General features: G+C 43.5%; 1 protein-coding gene across 8 annotated transcripts in view; it reads left to right on the top strand.

Moving 5' to 3' along the window:
• The window catches only part of ATPSCKMT (ATP synthase c subunit lysine N-methyltransferase), a 105,444-nt gene that overhangs the window by 49,713 nt on the left and 36,294 nt on the right, over window positions 1-19,437 (top strand). For all 8 annotated transcript variants that reach the window (XM_072152973.1, XM_072152972.1, XM_072152975.1 and 5 more), the window contains one exon: window positions 13,289-13,426. In XM_072152973.1, the coding sequence (XP_072009074.1) occupies window positions 13,289-13,426 (138 nt within the window). The remainder of the gene's footprint in view (window positions 1-13,288; window positions 13,427-19,437) is intronic.

Raw genomic sequence — 19,437 nt, forward strand, 5'->3', positions numbered from 1 at the left:
CGGCACATTATCTACGTTGGTATCCTGTTTTTCACCATTTATGTGCAGTTTTTCAGTGGGGTTGCCCAGGAGACCCACGCTTATGGGAGGAACTATCTGGTAGGGGTTTGCAAAAGTTTTTGCACTTGTCGGTCCAGGAGCAGATTGTCAACAGTATTGTATGCAACTGCAAGTAAATGCTGGATTCCACATCAAGGAACAGCAATGGATTCTAAAAACGCTGTCAGTAAAGAAAAAATGGATTCTGGGATGGTCAAAGGACATTATTTGGGGTTGGGCCAAGGTAGTGACATCATTTGCCAGCACTCTGTTTTTTTTTTACGGATATGGCTCGTTACGGTGACATACAGGTGAAATACGGGAAACACACAACCATTTTTACGGCCATAAAAACCGGACTGATAAATGCATATAGCGATGTCCTATCAGTGTGATAAATCTGACCATTACACTGTCTATTCTAAATGTGTACTATGGGGATTCCGATGGGATGTCAATGGGATTCCACTAGCTGTATGGGCTAAATATCAAGATGTTCTGCTCCCCTTTATGCTGAAAGTCATACATGCCTCCCTTGACCAGAGTACACTTCTGGAGTTGTTTTATGATGTGGTTATACTTAAACCAGAGAAAAGCTCAATCTTATAGACCCATATCTCTTCATAATATACAATACTAACCAAAGGAAGTGGGACTTCCTTCTTTCTGCTCTTTGCGTGCTTTGGCTTAGGTACTGTATTCCGTAAGTGGACTTCTCTGCTATATCTCCATATTTGTGCAGCATAAGCAGTAAATGGATAGCTCTCTACCACTGTTACTTTGGTGAGAGGTACATGCCAAGGCTGTCCCTTATTTTTTCTATTATTTGCCATTATGTACTATTTATTCAGGTATCCCTCAAGATTTGCAGCAAGAGCGTTTTGCAGATGCAGATGCAGATGACCCATTACTGTTTATGTCCCAACTTGATACCTTCCTTCCACAGGCTTTTGGCATCATTAACGTGTTCGGCTTCTACTCTGGCTAACATATTAACTGGGACAAATCTTGTGGCTAAGACCATCCAGTGGCATGAAGTGTGAAGCATCACACTTGTTCCTCCACCTCCACGGCTTGGATGTCCTTCACTTAGCATGCAACATCTCCTGGCACATTGGAAATCCTTGATGGATTGAATCTGCCAACCATTCTCCATCCGTTTCGGCCACAGTCACGCTAGCCCTGAGGACAAACAGCTGTAAGGTGGATGCATTGCAGGGACGGCCAATAACGGGCTGTCAGGGTCGGGTCAATCCCGCCTTACACTCTTCTCTCAGACACTCCAAATTAGTTGAGCATGTGTGCACGTTTGGATAAGAAAAGACAGAAGACTGAAGTTCTGTTTTATCTTAGGTTCATGCTCTTAACTTGCCGAACAGAAAAAAGAGATGAACTGTGTTTATTTCCTGATTACATAGCTTCTTATACCCATAGGAAAAGGTGTGGTCACATACATTAAAATCATTATAATTGGTTATAGCTAAGCATATATGTCTGGCCCCCGGCTCTTGCTGATTGGTCTTCCAACTTAGATTATGGTTGCTATGCCAGGGGAATTTCCAGTCACCGTTGTCTACAGTAAATTGACCACTAGTCTGGATGCTGATGCTATTCTTATCAAACATCTGCTCTTCCATCTTCTGCTTTCCATCACAAGACTTGAGTTCTGCTGACAGTTGCATGTCTGGTTAAAACTGATGTAAGGGAAAAGCTCTGTATTTCATAACAAACAGTGTACAAAAATATAGGGCAAAGGGCACATGTATACAATCATAAAGCATATAATTATTATGGACACATAATCATTACTTTGACCCTCACAATTCCCCCCTAAATACTGAGCTTTTCCCTACACTTCGCTGCGATTCGTTTTTCTTATAGGCTGTCCATGTGGTGGGAGAGGGGAGTGGATTGCTTCACTGAGTCATTGACCCAACGTGCCCTTGTGACACCTGGATCGATTTCCCAGCACTAACCTTACTGACACATGGAGTCCTCCTTCTTTCCCTTACACTAAAGCTTCCACTATTGGGGAGGGGGTTACGTATTCTGAGATCACAATGGCAGGTAGGTCATCTATCGGGGAAGAATTTGGGTGTTCCAGAACTGGAACATCAGGCTGTTCTGACAGAACTGAGATCTCAGGCAAATCGGGCAGATTTCTATTCCTCATGGACATATAACAAACAGACTGTTTATCGATATTCGGAAAAACTCCTTTAGCCTTATTATTCGCAATTTTCTTGGCCAACCTCTTGTATAATGGTATACAACAACATAAGAGAAATAGAGCCAGGATGAACATCCCGAGTAGTACCAATCCTATCTGTTGGAAAAGGGCCTTCCACCCTCCTGCCCAGCTAGTAAACCATGCTGCCCAGGAGGTATCTACCCCTGCATTTTCCTTCATCTCAGCCGCCAATGCTGTGATTTTCTTTATTGCTATCAGTGTTTTACCACCAGCACCTGAATTCTGAGGGATGTAAGTGCAACAGTCTTCTCCTATCATTCCACACACTCCACCTTTTTCTACGAGTATCATATCTAGGGTCATTCTATTTTGTAAAGTCATTCTAGTATTGGGGCCCAGTTCTTCCACAATACTGGTGAAAGCATTCTTATTATAATTTACAAACCTCTGTTCATTATAGTAAACGTAATTTATCTAGTCCACATTTTTGTTGATTTACACTTGGGGAATTATGGAAGCAAATCCGGCTGCAATCTGATCCTGAACCTTGTATCGGTCTGGGACCCCCCTTGGGACACCAATACTATCTATGTAAACCTCAGGATCTTGTCCATAATCAGTGTTACTTAGTGACCTTTTTATCTTTACCTGTTCATTTTTATGAGTCGGATCCCAGGGTAACATCAAGAAAGGCAGGACTAATTTAACTAGGGCACATTGACCCCTCCATGATTGGGGGAGGCGATTCCTCAGCTTACCATTCCCACAAAGCCAAAAGACATCATAAAGAAAAGAGGTATGGTCGGACAACAAATCTGAGTCTATGGTGACAATCTCTTGGCAAAAACCTTTTTCAAACACCCCCAGGGGAGTTTTGGCATTAATGATGTCAGAGGATACACAGGTATAGTTTCCTTGCTAAACCCAGATTTCACCTGGGGGTCTTACCTTGGACTTAACATGAACTAAAGGTAGATATTCCAAACAATCAGAGGTATTCTGGCCCTTTAAAAGTTTCATCAAACAGGTCAGCTTATCTATATGTGGGATCACATAGGGTTGGGTGGTTAGATGAGAATTTGCCCCTGCACAAGCTATGCATCCGACTGATATGTTGTGTGCCTTTACAGTATACCTTACCCATTCTAACCATAAGTTCTTTCTTGGGACAACTTGAGTTTCCGTAGAGAAAACCTCTTCCCATTTTAACCCGGGAACTGGTATTACCTCGCTTACTTCTTTCTGTAGTTCTTGATCTGCTCCTGCTATGTAGTTCGCTGGGACACTTGTGGGTCTCAATTTAGCGTCCCGCAATTCGAACATCCCAAGCTTCCCATTTAGCGTCCCCCTATGACATCCTAACACATATTTACCTAAATCTCCTGGGGAAGGCATCGTAATGCTTATGAACAAAGGAAGACAGTTGCCTGGGTGTTTACATGATCTAGTCGGGACTCCCCCCAGATACAGAGTCATCCGTCAAGGAGGGATTTGCCATGTTTGTCTGTCCTTGCCAACCCTTCTTGGGGTCTATATCCCCACTTTTTCCCTGTGTTCCACCCTACATCTGACCATGAGTTACAGTTCTCATTCCCGGGACGGGTTACACAGATGTAGAACTGTGCTTCGCCCTTGTACTGGTATGATGGATCCCATCTAATGTCCTCTGTCCCTCGACAATCTACGATATCACAAAAATCAAAGAAATACTCTTCATACGGGGCCGTGGTATGTACCCAAAAAGTGGTGATTTGGCAATTATTTGTGATTATTAAACAACTTAAACAGAAAAGGATATAGAGCTTCATTTTGTCTTCCCCTTGCAGTGTGACGCGTGCATCCAGGTGGGTTTCCCTTCAAGTTTCACCGCTGTACCAGGACCACTGTATAAGGTCCCTCGAATCTGGGTTGGAAGCAATCTTTCCTGATATGCTTCTTCACATATACTTGATCACCTAGTTGGAAGTTGTAAACTACGTCACCTGATGACTCTGGAAGAGAAGCAACAACTGCAGCATGCAGATTAGTTAATTCCTTGGACAATTCAATTACATATTGTACAGTCTTATCATGACTTTCAGACAATTCCTGTTTACTTATTATGGGAAAAACTGGTGGTTTGCCAAACAAAATCTCATAGGGGGTGAGACCATGTTTAGCCTGGGCAGTGTGTCGGACATGATACAGAGCAATGGGGAGCAATTCTGGCCAGGGGAGGGGACTATCCTGGGTCATTTTGAGCAATTTGTTCTTTAGGGTACCATTCATCCTCTCTACCTTTCCTGAGCTCTGTGGGTGGTATGGTGTGTGTAGGCCCAAATCTACTCCCAACATATTCCATAATTCTCTGAATATCTGAGAAGAAAAAGCAGGGCCCTGGTCTGACTCTATAACTTGTGGTACTCCAAATCTACAAACTGTCTCAGTGATTAGTTTCTTTGCTGTAGTTTTTGATGTCATGTTAGCTACTGGGTACGCCTCTGGCCATCCGGAGAACATGTCTACTACCACAAGTACATATTCATGTTTTCCCTCCTTGGGTAGCTGGATGTGGTCCACTTGGATCCTTTGAAATGGGTATTCTGGTTTGGCAAGGTGTTGCTGGGGTACCTTTGCTGTAGGGGCGGGATTGCAAGTGGCGCATACGGTACAGGCCTGATTGTATGCAGCAATGGCAGGTGTGATTCCCGGGGCATAATAGATTCTCTGGATGCAGGCATAGGCTTGGTTCTTTCCCCGATGTGTGGCTCCCTTGGTGTATCTATATAAACGTTGTCATCTAGGTGCTTCTCTTAGACCTTCAGAATCCTTTGGGATTCTTTACCTTTCCTTATGTGTCTGATCAACCTTATCCCTGGGGATCACGAGGAAGGAATGCACAAATCTTATCACCGTGCACTCACCTTCCCAGTCTCTAGGCCTGACCTGACTCTCCTATCCCCACAAATCCAGTACACATCAGACACTGCTAATACAGGGTTACCTGTGCTGTCAATGTTAAAAAAAAGGTCATTGTCTTGTTGCACCAACCGTAGGTAAAGTCTCCTACCCTGGGGGCATCCTGGTCACCCCTACAGATACAATAATACTCATGGTTGGGGTGTCCCTGAGCATACAGTCAGTCAGAAGAGACCAGCTAGCAGGAAGAATAAGTAAGTTTGCAATAAAAAACGTGGCAGCATGCTGGCTTCCCTCCTGCTTCACAGACGTGGCATTGGTCAGCAGGACTTGGAAAGGACTGTCGTAACAAAACTCCAGACTCTCTCTCTAGTGTCTCTTTACCACCACGTAGTCTCCAGGCTTCAGGTTATGCATCCTGAGGTCTCTGTCTGGATCTGAAAAAGGAATCAGAAACACTTTTGCGGACCTTTTCCAAGGCCTGGCTCAACTGTGTGGCATATTCCACCTGGTTTCCTGCCATCAGCTCTAGGGTCTATGGGAAGTAGGGGCCTAGTCTGGGTGCGCAGCCAAAAAGTACTTCAAAGGGGGCAATCCCATATTTCTGTTGGAGGTGGTCCTAACTGAATGGTGGGCAGCAAGAAAGTACTCGCCTGTTCTACACCCAGGAGGGACAAGGCTTTAGGTTTTTACCTGTCCAGTGAAGTGGGTTCTGCGACTGGACTCTATGGTCTCTGGAAGTCCAAACCTGCAGAAAAATCTCACTCACCAACTTCTTGGCTGCGGCTCTGGCAATAGCCTTGGTCATGGCAGAAGCTTCTGGACACCCTGGAAAGAGATCAATGCACACAGGCACGTATTCCTACGTACCACTTTTTGGTAGCTGGATAAAATCCATCTGCAGTCTTTGGAAGGGATACAGCAGCTTGGGTGTCACCTTCTGTGGGGTCTTTTCCACCTTACCCGGGTTGTGGCGGGCACAGACTATAAAGGCTTTCACTAGTCTAGTGACAGGGGTAGTAATGCCCGGGGCAAACCACTTATGGTTTATGAGCACTAGCATGGCCATTTTGGATGTGTGTGTGTGTCTGTGGGCTACTTGACTTACTGTCGGGTGCAGGGCTCTGGGCAGGCACACCCTCTCTCCCAGCATCCAGGTCCCATCGTCATCTGGGCTCCAGCTTTCCTCCACACTTCCTTCACTTCTGATGACTCTCGGGCCACCAGGGACTGGAACACCTGTGGATCAAACTTTTAGCTCAGAACTCACGGCTGAGACTTCAGGACAGTCTCTGGGCTCCATCTGTGCAGCTGCCTTCGCCATCCCGTCAGCCACATACTTGCCCTTGGCTTGTGGAGTCACCAAATTGTGTGTGCTTTTTCTTTTACTATCCCCACCTCTTTTGGAAGTAAGAGAGCATCCATGAGCTCTTTAATCAGTGTGCCATGCTTAAAGGGGGTCCCTGCAGAGGTGAGGAAATCTCTAGCCTTCCATAAGGGTTCATAGCCGTGTTTAGACCCCAGGACTATACCTTGAGTATAGATGTTTGCCCTTTTACCTTCCACCAGCTGTAGCACTTCCCTGAGTGCCATCACTGCACCTCCTGCGCTGATCTGTGTGGAGGGAGTGGTTCTGCTTGTACTACCTCATGTGCGCCACTGACCACTGTATATCCAGTGTAGAACCGTCTGTCTTCTCCTGCAGACCTGGAGCCATCTATGAGAAAAAAAACTCAACATCTGGGTTAATCACCCTTCTCCCCCCCTCTCTGAATCCTGGAAGACTGGCGACAAAATGAAGGATTCAGAGCTGTGCACCTTATCAGTGTGTCCTGGGGCATCAGGAGTGCACACTGGAGTCTGAGCTGTGATTCCTTTCTTCAGATGTTTGGGCTGTACTTGGGTGAGGACACTGTGCAAGTCTTGTGGGGTTTGCACTGTAACTGAGTGATCAAGGGTCTAGGATCAGCTCACTAGCCTTGCTGAGCAGATTGCTGGCTGCAGCTACTGACACATGAGGGGCCCCCCTCACAACTAAGTCTAACCGGGCCTAATAGTGGGCCACTGAGGAGGCCACCATATTCCTGGGCTAAAACATTTATGGCATGGACTGAATACTCAAAGCGAAATAAAATAAAATGTCTGGTTCAGTGGGGTGTGCCTAGGGCCGGGGCAGACAGGATTTGTCAGCTTAGGGCTCTAGAATGCATCAATTGCCTCCTGACTAAGGGCAAATGGGGAAGAGGCAATTCAGTTTATCAAGGGGCAACATCAGGCTGGAGGCAGCAGACCTTATCCTAGGCTGCAGGAGCTGGTCAGTCCTAAAAACATGTAAAGAGGCTCAGGGCCTCAGGGCAGGGGCACATTCTGGACCACCAGCTTTCTTTCCTCTGTCAGGTGTCTGCCTGTGGCTGAGAAGCAGTGGCCTAGGAAGACCACTTTCTCCTAGCAGTACTGAAGTTTATCTCTGGAAATTTTTCAACCCTTCTGGAACAGAAAACACATAAGGTCAATAAATGCATCCTGGCAAACAACAACAGTAGGTCCTCAGCATACTGGAAAGGAGAACATCCAGTAAGGGGCTAGTCTGTCAGTCTACTCCCTGTAGGGCCGTGGGGTATTGGCTGGGTGAGTTTTACCCCCCTTGTGGGAATGTACATCAGGTATTCTGGAATACTAAACTGGTAAAGGCAAATAGGTCCTGGCAATCTTCATGCAGGGGCACAGAAAGTAGAACATTTGCCAAATCAATAACAGTGAATAATTTGTCACTCTCGGGGACTGCTGCCAGTGTTGGACACTCATTAGCAGCTTGGAGATCATAGACCATCCTACATATATGTTGTTCTTTCTGGGTCTTTTTCTTGACTGTGAATGGGTTAAAATCATCACTGGGCTAGCAGGGGAGGGTTTGACAATAAGAGAAGCTGTCTGGGGGGGATGTACTTGCTGACGTCCTCGTTAGTTACCGCCCCCCTATTAGAATATAGCCACTCACTTTAGTCACTTCAGTAATGTCTCCTCCCAGCAAGTGGAAGCACGCCCCCTTGAACTGGGCTCGTCCGGAATCGAAACTTTTGTCAGTCATACTTATTGTGGTCTGTGAAACACTAGTCTCAGTTTCCCTCTGTCTTTCAGTCACAGTTCCCTCTATCGCCCCCCCTCCTTGTAAACTTGCACTTGCAAAGTCACTGTCTGTTCTCTCCCAAGCACAGCACAGATCGCTCCAAGACCAGTTCTCAAACACAAATTACAAGCAGCTATGGAGAAATTTAGTCATCAAGGAATAAAATCTCTTTTTCTCAAATTCTCTACACATCAAAATCTCTGAAATGTCCCTTATCACCTGTCTCTTTCTCAACGAGCACTCTGAAGGATTCCTGTCACTCTGTCCTGGTGTCCGTCTGTCAAAGTCAGAGGCTCTAAGTGTCTATTTAAAAATCTAATCAAGTTTTTTTTTTTTTTCTTCCTCTCACCGTCCTTTTAATTCTAATTCTTCTAATTCTTATCATGACTCCGCCCATTCCAGGTTTTATAAACCACACACTCTACAGGTCCACCCTTCCGGACCGGGTTGTCCGCCATTATAGGGCTGTGGCTGGGCACATGGCACTGTCGCCATTTTGGTTCCGCATTTCACATCTCTATCTAAAAGCTTCACATATCCATATAGCACTTCCGCTTTTGTTGAACAATCATCTCCCTGCACTTCTGACCATCATTCAACTTGCAATGCTCTGACCACTCTGTAGTGAGCCTGAGCGGCTTCCAGTATGCCCTTATCTTCTAACACACCTCTACTTGTGGTTAGAATTTGCTTCCACACTGAAGGCTGCAGCCTTCCCTTTGAGGGCATATCAACATACTTGTACAACCTCACACAATTGTTAACATACTTTTTTCCTTCCCTTTTTTTCAACAAGCCCGACTGCAGTCTCTGCCCCCTCGGGGAGGGTATGCACTTTCTTAAACACACCTAACATCATGTTCTAACAAGGTACACGTTGGTGTAGCTACTCACTCTCAACGCAGGGGCCCCGGCTCACCGTTGTGTATCAAGAAAATAACAAACGTCCCTAACCTACCAAAACCTCTGACTACACATCCGTTAGAACCATTAATAGTTCAAAAACCGTGCTTCCCTCGGTACCTTAATCAGCCGGTCTCCTAGTGAGCCATGCTATCTTCTTTCCGGTCTCTAACCCTAGACCACCTTAATTCCCTCCCCCCGTATAAAATAATAAAAACAATGAAACAATAAAAACAATAAAAACAATCCGGACACGTAACCAGTGCCCAATATCCCCAGAACAGAGGATGTCAATCTGTACTATTCTCAGTCCGCAAACTTCCTCCCCAGCTTCTACAGAAGGGGGGCAGAGACTCTATATGTCACAATGAAGCCTTTTACTTTCACTTTCCACCCAGAGGTCTGACTCAGTGCCTGAGAGAATGAGGCGTGGTGATTCAGTGACACACCATAGGGAAGTGTCACTATACATCAGTTCTGAACCATCCCAGCGATCACCGTAAAGAAAATGAGTCTCACCACTCAGACAATCAGCCCTTAGACCCGAAAAGTATCAGAAGCTACTAACTTATTCCACACCAATGATCACAGGGAAGTCCAACACATATATAATATGCATCAACTTACCGTGATTCAGTGAGGCCGCGGTCCTCTATTGGTGTGGACAAGCGTTCGTCCTCCACCCTCTGGTTCGGGTCCTCGGGTGTACGGTATCAGCGGGGATGGCCCCACGTTGGGCGCCAGCTGTCAGGGTCGGGTCAATCCCGCCTTACACTCTTCTCTCAGACACTCCAAATTAGTTGAGCATGTGTGCACGTTTGGATAAGAAAAGACAGAAGACTGAAGTTCTGTTTTATCTTAGGTTCATGCTCTTAACTTGCCGAACAGAAAAAAGAGATGAACTGTGTTTATTTCCTGATTACATAGCTTCTTATACCCATAGGAAAAGGTGTGGTCACATACATTAAAATCATTATAATTGGTTATAGCTAAGCATATATGTCTGGCCCCCGGCTCTTGCTGATTGGTCTTCCAACTTAGATTATGGTTGCTATGCCAGGGGAATTTCCAGTCACCGTTGTCTACAGTAAATTGACCACTAGTCTGGATGCTGATGCTATTCTTATCAAACATCTGCTCTTCCATCTTCTGCTTTCCATCACAAGACTTGAGTTCTGCTGACAGTTGCATGTCTGGTTAAAACTGATGTAAGGGAAAAGCTCTGTATTTCATAACAAACAGTGTACAAAAATATAGGGCAAAGGGCACATGTATACAATCATAAAGCATATAATTATTATGGACACATAATCATTACTTTGACCCTCACAGGGCGACCAAGCAGCAGATGCTCTGTGAGGTGGCTTGGAGAGCAGTGCGGCTTTTGAGCAGAGCAAAGCGCAATAGGGCTAAGCCTTTGCCCATAAGGGTTAGATTTATTTTGTACTCTGGATCTGAACTATGACAAGCATCGGTTATCGGTTATTATTATGTATCTGAAATGAAAGTTGTTCAGGCACAAGAACATGCTCTTTGAATATAAAAGACATTTGCTGGACTATGCCTGTAGGCAGGGGCGTCGCTAGGTCAAAAGATCCGGGGCTCGTGCCCCGGATCTTTTGGCCAGTGCCCCGAATCTCCTCGGGTCAGCAGATCATCTGCCCCGCTGCCCGGGAGATTCCTTCCCTCTCGTTCTCATCACGATCTGTGTCCTCAGATCGTGATGAGAATGAGTGCAGGCGCTGCTTTCCCCTGCAAAGACCTAGCCTCCGGGAGTTCCAGAGGCTGAAAGACCTGTGATGATGTCATTATCACGTGACCTGCAGGGGAAAGCAGCGCACAGAAAGAGAGAGAGAGCTGCATCTGTGAGGTGAGAAACATGACAGGGACTAGGGAAGGGGGAGAACATTGTGAGGCACATTATTTCCTGGGGGCTGTGTGAGGCACATTATTTACTGGGGGGCTGTGTGAGGCACATTACTTACTGGGGGGACTGTGTGAGGCACATTATTTACTGGGGGGCTGTGTGAGGCACATTATTTACTTGGGGTCTGTGTGAGGCACATTATTTACTGTGGGGATTGTGTTAGGCACATTACTTACATGGGGGACTGTGTGAGGCACATTATTTACTGGGGAGCTTTGTGAGGCACATTATTTACTGGGGGGCTGTGTGAGGCACATTATATACTGGGGGGCTTTGTGAGGCACATTATATACTGGGGGGCTTTGTGGTCACATTATTTACTGGGGGGACTGTGTGAGGCACATTATTTACTGAGGGGACTGTGTGAGGCACATTATTTACTGGGGGGACTGTGTGAGGCACATTATTTACTGGGGGGACTGTGAGGCACATTACTTACTGGGGGGCTGTGTGGGCACATTACTTACTGGGGGGCTGTGTGAGGCACATTATTTACTGGGGGGCTGTGTGAGGCACATTACTTACTGGGGGGACTGTGTGAGGCACATTATTTACTGGGGGGCTTTGTGAGGACATTATTTACTGGGGGGCTGTGTGAGGCACATTATTTACTGGGGGGCTGTGTGAGGCACATTATTTACTGGGGGGCTTTGTGAGGCACATTATTTACTGGGGGGCTGTGTGAGGCACATTATTTACTGGGGGACTGTGTGAGGCACATTATTTACTGGGGGGCTGTGCGAGGCACATTTACTGGGGGGATTGTGTTAGGCACATTACTTACTGGGGGGGCTGTGTGAGGCACATTACTTACTGGGGGGATTGTGTGAGGCACATTATTTACTGGGGGGCCTGTGTGAGGCACATTACTTACTGGGGGGATTGTGTTAGGCACATTACTTACTGGGGGGACTGTGTGAGGCACATTATTTACTGGGGGGATTGTGTTAGGCACATTACTTACTGGGGGGACTGTGTGAGGCACATTATTTACTGGTGGGCTGTGTGAGGCACATTACTTACTGGGGGGCTGTGTGAGGCACATTACTTACTGGGGGGCTGTGTGAGGCACATTATTTCCTGGGGGGCTGTGTGGGCACATTACTTACTGGAGGACTGTGTGAGGTACATTATTTACTGGGGGGCTGTGTGAGGCACATTACTTACTGGAGGACTGTGTGAGGCACATTATTTACTGGGGGACTGTGTGAGGCACATTACTTATTGGGGGGCTGTGTGGGCACATTACTTACTGGGGGGCTGTGTGGGCACATTACTTACTGGGGGGCTGTGTGGGCACATTACTTACTGGGGGGCTGTGTGGGCACATTACTTACTGGGGGGCTGTGTGGGCACATTACTTACTGGGGGGACTGTGTGAGGCACATTACTTACTGGGGGGACTGTGTGAGGCACATTACTTATGGGGGGGGGGGCTGTGTGGGGGACATTTCTTGGAGCGTGTTCACACATGTCACTAGGACAGGCCTTGGTTTGATCACATATATTTTCCAGTAATAAACATGTGATGGGTAACACGCACCTGGTTTTGTTTAAATGCAAGACAAAGGTGTGAGCGCAGCCTTTCAGTATTTGGGGAGATTGTTAGGGGCGGCAGCAGGATAACACTTCCAGGGAACAAAGATGTAGGGACAATGAGGAACATAAGATGTGGTGATGGGGATTTCTCCTTTGTTCTCTGTAGCTGTATATACCAGAAGTAACCTTGTTATTGGCACAACCACATGTGAGGGGGTTATGTACAGGAGGGGGCATTACTCAAAGTGCAATACACATGCATTGGGGCCCGTGCCCCGGATCTTTTACCACCCTAGCAACGCCCCTGCCTGTAGGAACTTATCCTAGAGGACAAATTCTCTCACTCTCTATCCAGTAAAAGTATATAGTGACACATGGCAGATTAGAAAAATTGGCAGGGAATTAGATTACTAGTATTTTAAAGCACTTTGCAATATGGCGCTATATAAATAAAGATTATTGCTACTTAAGCTGGAAATACATCTGAATTTGGTGTGCGAGAAAGCTAAATCTTCTTTACTGTCGTGCTGTTGCTATAATAGTGAACAAAGACTACTTGGCACCCAGAAGACAGTGCAGTTAAGATGTTCATATAGCCTAAAGACTTTATAAATATGTAAATAATTCTTTACTTTGAACTATAAATTAAACTCTTTTTCTTAAGGTAATTGCTGCTGCAAAGAAAGGTTTCCAAGCTGTTGGCTATGAGTTAAATCCTTGGCTTGTATGGTATTCAAGATACAGAGCACGGAGAGAAGGTGTACATAAAAATACCAAATTTTATATATCCGATTTATGGAAGGTAATGAAAACTATGTTTCTATTCTTAAATGTAGTTTGAACATTGTTTATGGAATTCTTTATTATTAGATCTTTACAATTTCAATTTCAGAAATATAGTAAAGAATTTTTGCATATTAAATCTCCAACATCTTCCTACACTCCCTAACATTGAAGTTAAGAGCACATGGAGGTTAAAAACATGGAAGTCTTTAAATGATTGATTTGTAGACACGTTAATGATGCTAAAATATGGAATACATCTCAGCCTTACAGTATAAGCTCATTGCTCTAAGGAATTTTCTGTCACATCGGGTGGTATAGGAGTTCCATTTGGTGATCAATTACTTCCTAATGCTCAACAGGAGATAAGCCTGGGTTTTGTAGCCACATTTTCGTTACAGAGAAAGGATCCGTTTATTTGGCATCCAAACCTTAAGCCCCTAAGGACACAGGCATTTTGTAACTTAAGGCTCAGCGCCAATTTAATGTGATCTGACATGTGTTGCTTTATATGGTTAAAACTTTTGAATACTTAAATTTTTTTCCCGTCACATGTTGTACTTCACCTTGGTGGTAAATTTTGATTGATATGTTTTGTGTTTATTATTAAAAGATGATGTAAAAATTGGTGAAATTTTCGAGAAGTCCGCCATTTTCAAAATTCTCATCTTCAGACAGATGGTTTTACCACCCAAATTGGGTACTAACATTTAGCATGTTTTCTTTGTTTACTGACTTTTTAAAATGCCTGGATATTTTATTTTGATTCCACGCAGCATATAAGTTGAACATCTGTTTTCCGTATTTTTAACCCCTTCCCGACATTTGACGTAATAGTACTGCATCGCGGGAGGTGCGTTCCCGCAAAATGCAGTACTATTACGTCAAGCTTCTGGCGCCGGCTCCTGAACGGAGCCGGTGCCAGAAGCTGCGGGTGTCGGCTATATGTTATAGCTGACACCCGCCTCTAACACCCGCGATCGGAGAGTTCTCCGATCGCGGGTGTTAACCCCTAACACGCTGCGGTCGCGGCGTGTTAGAGGCATTTAAAGTTAATTATAGTTGAATCGGACACCCCCCCCCCCCCCGCGGCGCTTACCGGGCGGGGTCCGCTGCTCCGATCGCAGCCCCCGGACTGCCGGTGCCCGGGGCTGCGATATCTTCCTCCGGAAGCCGGGTCCCTGCCTTCTGGCAGGACCCGGCTGTAAGACACTGGGCATGCGCAGCATGCTCAGTGTCTTACATTACACAGTGCAATACATCTGTATTGCACTGTGTAACCTGTAAAAAAGCTTGAACAAGTGATCAGAAGATCACTTGTTCAAGCTTAGATGTCAGTAACAGTAAAAAAAGTTAAAATAAATAAATAAAGGTTTTTTACAATAAAAATAAATAATAAAAGAAAGTGAAAGTCCCCCCAAACACCACATTACCCTTTACACAAGTAATAAAGTATAAAAAACACTAAATCACGAAAAAACCCCACTTATTTGGTATCACTGCGTCCGTAACAATCTGTACAATAAATCCTAATCATAATTGGACCCGCTCGGTGAACGTGGTAAAAAAAAAACCCAAAAACTTGCCAAAAATTAAAACTTTTTATCAAATTGCTTTACAAAAAATGTTCTAAAAAGTGACCCGAAAAAGTTACAAGCACCAAAATGATACCAATAAAAAGAGCAACTTGTCACGCAAAAAATAAGCTTACAACTAGCTCCGTAAACCAAAAAATACTATAATTATGCCGCTATAAAAATGGCAATACTAAAACAAATGCAATTTTTTCTATTCTAGTTTTCCTTCAATAAAATTGGACAAATAAAAATAAAACTATATAAATGAGGTATCACCGTAATCGTAGTGATCCGTAGAATAAAGATAATATATTATTGTTATGCTACAGTGAACACCCCCCCCCCCAAAAAAATGCTAAAAATCCAAAACAAAAATTGATGATTTTATTTTCCTCCACACGTAAAAAGTTAATAAAATTGCTTCAATAACTAAAAACCCACTAAAATTAAGTTTTTTTTTACAGTGCATCTCGTCTCGCAAAAAATAAGCCCTTACTTGCCTAAATTGCTTAAAAAATAAATAAAGATTGTATAGCCTATTCCCAACGAGCGTTGTTATAGAACGGTGCGGCGGGTAGTGACTTGCCAACACCGGTCAGGGTAAGACGGCGGCTGTTCACTGATCGGGGTAAGACGGCGGTTGTTCCTGACAGCCATCCATCCTGCCCCATGGACCAGAAGGGTTACGTCCCCCCCACACACCCTCAGTTTATTATCGGTGCTATTGGCTCATCAATTCAGACGAGCCAATAGCAGCGAATTTACTTATGACGTCAGTAATACCAATCACCATGTCTGTAGACACGGTGATCAGGGCAGGGTGGCGGCTGTTCCTGAAAGCCACCAATTTTGCCTTGCGGTCCAGAGGGGTTTTGTTTCCCCCCTCTGTCCATGTTTGCCGCTATTGGCTGGTCGATTTGGTCCAGCCAAAAGCAGCAATATTCGTCACAATGGGCATCGCTAGGGTGAATAAGAGCAACACTTGGCGATAATTTCCCTACGAAAAACGAAGATATGGTACAAAAGCGCTGGCCGTGCACATTGTTCAGATGATGCTGTACAACTCTTACGAGCTGTTCCAATGTGCATGTCCTGCCGTATCATTTCTCCGTTTTCAAGAGGAAGATATTAGGAAACTAATATTGGGACAAGAAGGACGGGGCCCCAGTACCTCTGGTTTAGATGTTCCTGTGTTTTGCCAGGACAGCATTTTCCCAGTGAATTCTGCTGCTTCTAATGGTAGGACTCAATAAAGAGTCTGTTCCAAAAGAGAAGTTAGGATGGACACTACATACTACTAAGAGACCTGCGACACCTCCAGAGTGACAAAAGTTTAGTTGGTCCCTTGATATATTCTACCTCCTTATACACTAGACATTCACAATTCATGCCCAACCTATTGTGAATTAATTTCGGTAAAATGAATAATAACAACTGTTATGTCCCGTTGCTCCCTATACCCCTCCATTATTTCATAAGGGGCGCCACATAACGGGCACTGAACTTTCCAGAAATAATTGAAATTTCCATCTTGGACTCCATTGCACATCATATTTGGAAACCACCTGTATGTTCAAAATGCTCATTTCACCACGTGTATTACACTACACCACATATTACACCTTGCTATATTCCCCAAGGGGTGTACATTCAACAATTAGGGTCACTTTTCGGGTTTTCCTCTGTTTTGGTACCACTACGGCTCTCCAAATGCATCCTGACACATGTTAAGGATTTCTTGCAAATTTGGCCTCTAAAAGACAAACATCCCTCTTTTCCTCTACTGTGCGCCCATAAAGCATTTTATATGCACATGTGGGGTACTTCTACACTCGGGAGAAATAGTTTTACACCTTTTTTGGGGTTATTTAATATATTATCCCTTGTGGCTTACATAAATTAGGGGTAAAGTGACATTTATAGGAAAATTTTCACCTTTTTAATGATTAGGGCCTAATTGGATCATTCACCTGTAGGGGCAAATACATATATTACACATTGCAAAATTCTCTAAGGGGTGTACATTCAAAAATTAGGGTCACTTTTCGGATTCTTCTCTGTTTTATACCACTAGGGTTCTCCAAATGCATGTCAAACATTTCTGTCAAATTTGGCTTCTAAAAGGCAAACATTCCCCTTTCCTTTTACTGTGCGCCCATACAACATTTTATATACACATGTGGGGTACTTCTACACTTGAGAGAAATAGGTTTACACATTTTGGGGGTTATTACATTTTTTTTAGCCCTTGTGGCTATATAAAATTAGGAGTAAAATGACCTTTATAAGAAAATGTTCACCTTTTATCTATTTAAGTCCTAATTAAATCAAACACCTTTACGGACAAATACACATATTACACCTTGCTAAATTCTCTAAGAGGTGTATTTTCCAAAATGGTGATACTTGTTGGGGTTCCGCTCTGTTTTGGTACCACTACGGCTCTCTAAATGCATCCTGACACATGTAAAGGATGTCTGTCAAATTTGGCTTCTAAAAGGCCAACGCCCCTCTTTCCCTTCTGAGCTTCACTGCATACTCATACAACATTTTATTTGCATGTGTGGGGGAAATTTATACTCAGGAGAAATGCTAGTACACATTTTTTGGGGTTGTTTCATCTTTAATGCCTTATGGGATACAAAAATTAGCCGTAAAAGTGACTTTTTTGGGAAAATGTTCACCTTTTTCCTTTTAGGGACCTAATTGAAGCAAACACCTGTAGGGGAAAATACACATATTACACCTTGCTGAATTCTCCAAAGGGTGCACTTTCCAAAATGGTGACACTTGTTGGGGTTCCCATCTGTTTTGGTACCACTAGGGCTCTCCAAATGCATCCTGACACATGTAAAGGATGATTGTCAAATCTGGCTTCTAAAAGGCCAAAGCCCCTCTTTCCCTTCTGAGCCCTTCTGTGTACCCATACAACACTTTATATGCAAAAGTGGTGCAGTTCTGTGCTTAGGAGAAATAGTTTTACACATTTATGGGGTTGTTTCATCTTTTATCCCTTGTGGCTTACAAAAATTTGGGGTAAAAGTGACTTTTTTTAGAAAATTTTCACCTTTTTTCCGTTTTGGGGCCTAATTGAATCAAACACCTGTTGGGGAAAATACACAAATTACACGTTGCTAAACTCTCCAGGGGGTGTACTTTCCAAAATGGTGTCTCATGTTGGGGCTTTCCTCTGTTTTGGTACCATTATGGCTCTCCAAATGCATCCTGACACATGAAAACTTTTTCAGCCATATTTGCCTGCAAAAACAAAACAACGCTCTTTCCATTCCAAGTGCCCCCATGTGCCCGTACAGCAGGGTACAGTGACAAAATGGGTATTGGCATGCTCAGGAGGAATTGCCCTAAACATGGTAAAATGCATTTTCCTTTTTAACCCATTGTGAAGGTGCAAATTTTAGTGTTCAATGAATCTATAGTAAGATAAAATTACATTTCTCTAATTTCACTTTCATTTATCTTTCACCCTCATGAAACGCTCATAGGGTTAACAAAATTCCCAAAGGTTGTTTTGAATATTATGAGGGGTGTAGTTTCTAAAATGGTGTCATTTGTGGGGGTTTCCTGTCATGTGGACCTTATAAAGTCACTTCTAACTAAATTGACCCTCCAAAAGTAGGTTTTGATGATTTTCGTGAAAATCTGAAAAATTGCACCTAAAGTTATAAGCCTCCTAACATCCTAAATAAAGGAAAAGAGGTTTGAAAAATGATGCCAAGTTAAAGCAGACATATGGAAAATGTTAGTTATCAAGTTATTTTAGTGATATGACCAACTTTCCAAAAAGTAGAAAATTTTGAATTTGGAAAACATTGTTTTTTTCAAAATTTTTGCCAAATTTCCATTTATTTCATAAATAAATACTAAATATATTGATTAAATTTCTCAACCAGCATGAAGTACAATGTGTCACGAAAAAACAATCTCAAAATCAACTGGATATGTTAAAGCGTTCCAAAGTTATAACCACTTAAATAGACACATTTTTAAAAAATGGGCCGTGTCAGGAAGGTGAAAAGTGGCTTCAGCGTTAAGGGGTTAAGGAGATTTCAAAGTTGACTTTTTGGGGATCATTTTTGTTTTAAAAAAGTCTTTGAAATATATAATATTAGAAACCCCTAAATATCACATATATATTTATTTTCAAATCCCTAAGGCCTCTCAAACCATTAAAAACCACTTTTAGAAGACTTGTTAACCCTTTGAGATCTTTATATTATTTTTATCAAACATTTTTATTAAAGCGACAAGAAGCACATTCCAAGGTACATAAAATAGACATAACTTCCCTTCCCTCCTTATATTTTTCCACATTTATGCTGTTGCATGAAAATTATGCCCTAAGTGGACATTTTTGATAAAAAATATTTCAATATTTCAGATATTCACCACATCTGTTCCAAAAAAGCAAAAGATCAATACAAGCGTACATACA

The sequence above is a fragment of the Engystomops pustulosus genome, chromosome 5, assembly GCF_040894005.1.
Source record: "Engystomops pustulosus chromosome 5, aEngPut4.maternal, whole genome shotgun sequence".
Classification (NCBI taxonomy): domain Eukaryota; kingdom Metazoa; phylum Chordata; class Amphibia; order Anura; family Leptodactylidae; genus Engystomops; species Engystomops pustulosus.